Source organism: Capronia coronata (assembly GCF_000585585.1).
Source record: "Capronia coronata CBS 617.96 chromosome Unknown acBCG-supercont1.3, whole genome shotgun sequence".
NCBI lineage: Eukaryota > Fungi > Ascomycota > Eurotiomycetes > Chaetothyriales > Herpotrichiellaceae > Capronia > Capronia coronata.
In genome coordinates, this window is record NW_006912895.1 from 3,146,389 (window position 1) to 3,152,388 (window position 6,000).

Below are 6,000 nucleotides of genomic sequence, written 5' to 3' on the forward strand. Positions count from 1 at the left end.
ATGAAGTCAATGCCTTTGTAAGGTACCTAGCAGTCCACGTCCGGGTCGTTCAGAGCAGGTGCATAAGAAATCCCACACTCTTGCCCGCACCGATCAGCCGTTGACGACAGTCGCCTGCCAGTGCGGCAAGGCAGTCTTGCTACTTAGGTACTCTCGCCGCCACTACTGCAAAGTCTCTGCAGGTGCAATCCCACCGTGACGAAGCATCAAGTTGAATCTACTACTAGTAGTCCTGTCCGCAACATCTCCACGGCGTCTACCGGTACGATCGTGTTTACTATTACTTCAAGGCGGGCACATCGAGGTTTCTCGAGTCAGAGTCAGGTATGAAAGCCCCCGAGCCGCAGCTGCGGTTGATTTGGGGGAGACAGAAAGCGACCACGATCAGAGATACCAGGGGCATGTTTCTTGTCACACTGCGCGATTTAATTCCTTCCTTCCTTGGCCAGTCGGCTCTTGCACTGGCAGTGTGCATCAATCCAAGGCTTGTGATGTCTAGATGCGTTGTAGTACTAGTACTGCAGTGGACTGCAGGGTAACTGACAACTCAAGAACTGGACCGCAACAACCCCTCCTCCGCAAAAAGCTGCCGTACTACTACTAGCCCTAGCCTGCGCCTTCTCTCTGATATCCTCTGCTCCGCCGTCGTTCTGTTGTCCTTCAGAGAGTATGGTAAGCAATTCGAACGTGAACAGCATCCCATCCCTAGTTATGTACCTTACCTACCTACACAGGGACAGACAGACAGACAGGCAGGCAGGCAGACAGACAGAGACAGACCGGCCAGCCGATGAGCCGAACCGACAACTACTAGTAAAACTCATCCGGCCTGAATATGTACCCCACGCCGCGTCCACCACTAGTACTGGGCATCCTCGAATCCTCCTCCTGTTCTTAAGCATCCCCTGCTGTGTAACCAGAAAATCTGCTCAGGGTCAGCCGGCCCGTCCAGGTACGGACGAATCAACTCCGCCACCTCTGAAAGGGGTTGGTAGTCAGTCGACTGCTCGGCCTCTACAGCCAGGCTCAACTACGATTCCTTACTAGGGAGGGCCGCAACCACAGCATTACGAGTAGTCATAAAGTAAAACATAAGGTATAAGCCTTAACGAAGGAAAAAGGTCTTCTCTCTTCATGTCCATTCTCTGCTGATTAGAAGGTTGCTACTCTACTGCAACTGCAACTGCATCAAGTCCACTATCCTCAAGCAAAAGAAACGAGCCAGGAGACTTTCGTGCCGGCCTCATACCGCCCTGTCTTCTGGCGAAGCCGGGTCATTCCAGCCTTGCCTTCACCGAGCCAATACAAGTCGCTTCTGGCCCTCATGATCCATGCCTGCATTGGACCGCAAGAATAGAAACGTCCGGCAGGGTCGTCTTTATGCATCTTGGTGGCCATGGCCGTTCAAGTCTTCCACGCCCTGGCTTTGTTCACGCTGCATTCGGGCCTCGATCTCGCGAAGCTGGCTCTCTCGTGCCAACAGCTCCTGTCGCTTCTCATTGATTTCTCGCTGAACCTTGACTTCGATCTCCCGCAGCTTCTCCTCTTCACGTCGGAGTTGTTCCTCCTTCAGACGCACCGACTGGGTGGCTAGGTCTTCGGGATTGATAGACGAGTCTTGGCCCCTGTACACACAATCGTCAGTAAATTTTGCACTTCCACAGCTAGACAAAAGGGATGATCATACGAGATGCCTCCATCCACACTCTTGCTCAACTTCTCCGTACGGTAGTTCTCATACAAGAAGTCGTGTGTGATTTCCTTGAGATCCGCAAGGTGCGAGTGCAACAGGGCGCTGCGAATGGCCAGGAAATCGGAATGACGAGGGTTGTCCACTTCAACAATACCCCATGGGTATTGTCGTGCTCGAACACGTCGTCCATCAATCTCAAGCACGTCTTCAGAACCGACAATGGCAAACGGCATCAGGCCACGTAGCTCGGCATTTTCCTCGACAGTATCCTCATCGTCCTCCTCGATGTCGTAGGGGAAATTGTAGACTGGGATTCTGTAATGCTCAATGTCCTCCATAACCAATTTCTTGGACTCGGCCAGTTCAGCAGGGGTGAGGGAATCAGCCTTGCCGATGACTGGAATGACATTGACACGCGGGGAGAGGCGTCTCATCAATTCAATGTCGAGTTCACGCAGGCCATGTCCGGTTGGGGTGATGAAATAGAGCAATGCATGCACACGGTTGTCGCGGAATCGAGGGTTTCGCTTGATGCGGGATTCTTCGGCGAGGATGTCATCGTACTGTCTCTCGAGGTAGCCAACGATTTCACCGAAGGATGCTTCATTGTCGATCTGGTCGCCGAAGCCGGGTGTGTCCACGATGGTCAACGAAACACGTGTGCCTTCCTCATCCAACTCGAGCTCTGCAAATGTCATCAGACCACAATCCAACATGCGATATATAGTTTCTCCACCTACCAACCGTCACGGGCTTGATTCGAACTCCCTCCTCGAGATGGGCATTGGCTGCGTCGTCGGCGTCTTTGGGCTGGAGGACTCTTTTACCGCAGAGAGTGTTGACGAAAGTGGTCCGACCTTGACAGTGGTCAGTCGAGCTTCAGCTATTGGTAGAGTGAAAAACATACCAGTTCCGCTTGCACCGCAAACCATGAGGCAGAACTGAATCCCCTTCTTGACATTCTTCTTTCTCCGGATCTTCACGTCCGCCAAGCGCATGTTGTTAGTAGAGAACATCACGGTGGTTTCCTCGGTGAGGATGTGTAGAGGAATGTGAACTCTGTTGCTGTGACGCTGTTTAGGGATGGTAATAAGAGCATGCGTACCGGGTTCATTGGTGAAGACATTCTGGCGGCTGAACAAGATCAAACAATGCGCTGAGAAAGACGATGCCGAGCCAAACAGTCACGGCGCACGGTAAGCGAGAGACAAGAGATTTTCAATCTAGCACGCGACGTTGATATGTTGATGATGAACGTGGAGGGATCGAGAGGATGATGGTGTTGGACTGACGGACAGACTGCGCTGGGCCAAAAATTAGGGGTAAACTTGAAGTGCAAGTTGGACGGCGAGACGTGTCGCTGGGATCCGCCTCTAACTCTGGGGTCGCGCTTTCCCCTTTCTAGACAGCGTCTGCCAGCCTCGTGAATGGCCAGTTCACAACGATGTGTAGAGTATTCTGGTCTGTCAATCAGCTTGGTATCTTGTATGTCTGCAGTGCCACAAAATCTCCATGATAATAGCTGTAATGCTTGTCTTTTTCTGAGAGCTGCGCATCAGACGAGGATACAAGAACCACCGCTTTGCCTCCAAAGCCCTAAAGAGTAGGCGCCTACCCGCGAGGTAGGTCAGATCATCTCATATTGACCGTTGCTACATTCCACAGTCCTCCTTTCCTGGTCAGATCGACATGTCTTATCGACGGTCTGGCACCTCGAGACGTCAACAGTCTGTCGACTTTCCACGCTACCCTCCCATATCCTCCACAACACAACCGCAACCACCGCAACCACCGCAGAGCGGTCCTCCTTCTACAACTACACCAATGTCTCCTCGCCAGTCAGCTACAGCTGTACAGAACTCAGACTACGAGTCGGACTATCAAGGCTATCAGTCAGACTATCCTACAAAAGCTCCTCCGCCGAATCGCACCAACGAAGAGCTCAACCTGGCCGTGCTCAAACGTATCAATCCTGCAATATCCTCCATCCTCTCAATTGCTCCGTATGCAGTTGTTTACGAATTCTCTCCGATTCCACAGCCAGAATGGACGAAGACAGGGGTGGAGGGGTCATTGTTCATATGCGAGCTTGTGCCAGGGCCGTACGGGGAGGATCGGTACTGCGCGATTGTCCTCAACAGAAGAGGATTGGACAATTTTGAGGCCGAGTTGAGAGAAGGAGAAAATGCTGGTGTCGAAATAACGGGAGAGTATGTCATAATCAGCTTCAAGGAGGGCCACGAGCAGAAGATCTATGGCGTCTACATCTTCCATGACGCCCCGGGGTCGTCCACAGAGCACGCCATGGAAAGAAACGGCGAATTGATGAAGTCCCTCGCCGATCACGCCGGTGCGAGTAGACAAGCCGCTGAGGCTGCTGCGTCTGCCGCGGTTGCGCAACATACGAATGGACATATGCAACAGGCTGAACAGACCCTGCACAACCAGCAAGCCCACGCACCCATGCCTGGGCAACCCGTCAATCTTCAACAGCTTTTCGGCCAGCAACGAGCGTCCGATGCAGGCTGGAGTGTGAGGACACATAACCTGGATGGTGGAGGTGATTTTCCAGGCGCTATGAACTTCTCATCTCAAGGACCGCCTTTACAGAAGCCCGACGTATTAGGAGATCTGTTCAGGAGAGCAGGGCTCGCTCAAAGATAAACATCTTATCAAAAGCTGTATCAGTGCATTTCAGGCCCTCCTGTTCTATGTCCCAACCAAATACTGCCACGATGCCAGGTTGACTAAAGGGTTCCCAGCCATCTCGCAACCCAAGTTCCCTCATCTGGGAAGTAAGAGGAGTACCCATGCTGATAGGCGTGAGAGCATGAGCTCAAGCGTTGTAAATACTGGCAGCATGGACCAGAAAGATATATGCCGGTCAATGACTCGCACGAGCGTCTCGGTCCAGTATCTCTCTCACCCACCCCGAGACGCGTCGCGCCACGAATTCAGTCTGGTCCAAACACCAAGCGTGCGCCAGCCCATCCGTCTCAAATATCCGCACCAGCGACGCCTCTTCTTCTACTACCATGGTCTTCTCATCCTTGGGATCCTGAGGACCATCAGATGCGAGATGTGTCATGTCGGCCTTTGTGTTGAAAGCATCAATATCGATCTCATCTCTTTCCACCACGCCGCGGCCTCGCGTCTTCTGGATCTCTTCCCGCGTGATATCTGCGACCCAGTGATCCGATTTCGCGAACCAGAAATAGAGCATCGGTCTGAATTTGGGGTGGGGGGTATGTCTCTCCGAGTCTTGAACATGATTCGGAATATCAGACATAGACCTAGATTCTGTTTCTGTCGTTGGTGGTGGTGGTATTGAAGCGCCTGTTGAAGGGGTCGGAGGTTGTTTCGAAGATGACGACGACGACGACGCTTCTGCTTTTGTTGTTGTTGCTTCCGCAACGCCAACACCCCATATCTCTTCTCCCCATTTATCCGCTCTTATCTCCCTCATCTCATCAGCAGCCATGTACAGCGCCTGCTTGACGCCCCGCGGACTCCTGAGGAACGCCAGAGTCGCTTCCAATCCGTGCGAGCCTGGTTTCATCCCCGTGACTCGGGCGACCAGCCATGATAACCATTTTGCCGGTAGTCGGTTGACGAGGACGGAGTGGAGCAGTGTCTGGGACAGGCTGAGTAGCAGGAACTGCGGGTTGAGCTGGAGCGAGCGTGGCAGTGGTGATGGGAGTGAATGTGAATGCGAAAGCGATGTCAGTAGCGGTGTGGCGAATCGGCCGGATGTGGAGCGGTGGATGTCCATGATCGTGGGGGTGAGGAGGAAACTTCCTGAGATTGTCCATGAAGGTGGTACACTGGGAGATTGAGGTCGAGTCGGGATTGAAGGTGATGGAGCTGGAGCTGGACCTGGGGTTCGAGGTGTCGATGTAGAGGAAGCTGGTGTTGGTATTGGTGTTGTTGTTGCTGCTGCCGCTGCCGGTACGTGAGCTGAAGAGGAGGATGAAGATGAAGATGACAACAAATCTGCACACGAGCTCGAACCCGCGTCTTTGCTGAGGTCGTTTCCGCTTCTGCTTCTACTTCTCCCCGTTGACTCGGTCTCGCCCGACTGAGTATGTGTATGTGAATGGGAGTGTCGTTCGTGCCACAACCTCATGATCTCCAGCGCGATATATGCTCCAACACTATGTCCGATGAAGATGACCTTGATAGGTTCCGTTGGAGGCTGGCTGTCTCCATGTTCATGTTCTTGTCCATGTTCTTGTCCATGTTCTTGTCCATGTTCTTGTCCATGTTCTTGTCCATGTTCTTGTCCATGTTCTTGTCCATGTTCTTGT

The 6,000-nt window shown here is 52.7% G+C and overlaps 3 protein-coding genes across 3 annotated transcripts in view; 1 reads left to right on the forward strand and 2 right to left on the reverse strand.

Moving 5' to 3' along the window:
- Positions 1–1,378: 1,378 nt before the first annotated feature.
- A1O1_04442 (uncharacterized protein) lies at positions 1,379–2,691 on the reverse strand (the record flags this gene model as incomplete). Its single annotated transcript, XM_007725334.1, has 4 exons — positions 1,379–1,625; positions 1,688–2,378; positions 2,434–2,550; positions 2,601–2,691. 4 exons carry the CDS (start codon positions 2,689–2,691, stop codon positions 1,379–1,381), a joined length of 1,146 nt encoding a protein of 381 aa, XP_007723524.1.
- An 826-nt stretch (positions 2,692–3,517) lies between these two features.
- On the forward strand, positions 3,518–4,357 carry A1O1_04443 (uncharacterized protein; the record flags this gene model as incomplete). The annotated part of the gene is made up of 1 exon (XM_007725335.1): positions 3,518–4,357. The coding sequence occupies one exon, from the start codon at positions 3,518–3,520 to the stop codon at positions 4,355–4,357; it is 840 nt and encodes a 279-aa protein (XP_007723525.1).
- Positions 4,358–4,577: 220 nt separating this feature from the next.
- The window catches only part of A1O1_04444 (uncharacterized protein), a gene marked incomplete at both ends in the record, with an annotated part of 2,803 nt that continues 1,380 nt past the window's right edge, over positions 4,578–6,000 (reverse strand). The window contains one exon of the mRNA XM_007725336.1: positions 4,578–5,892. Within this exon, the coding sequence (XP_007723526.1) occupies positions 4,578–5,892 (1,315 nt within the window). The remainder of the gene's footprint in view (positions 5,893–6,000) is intronic.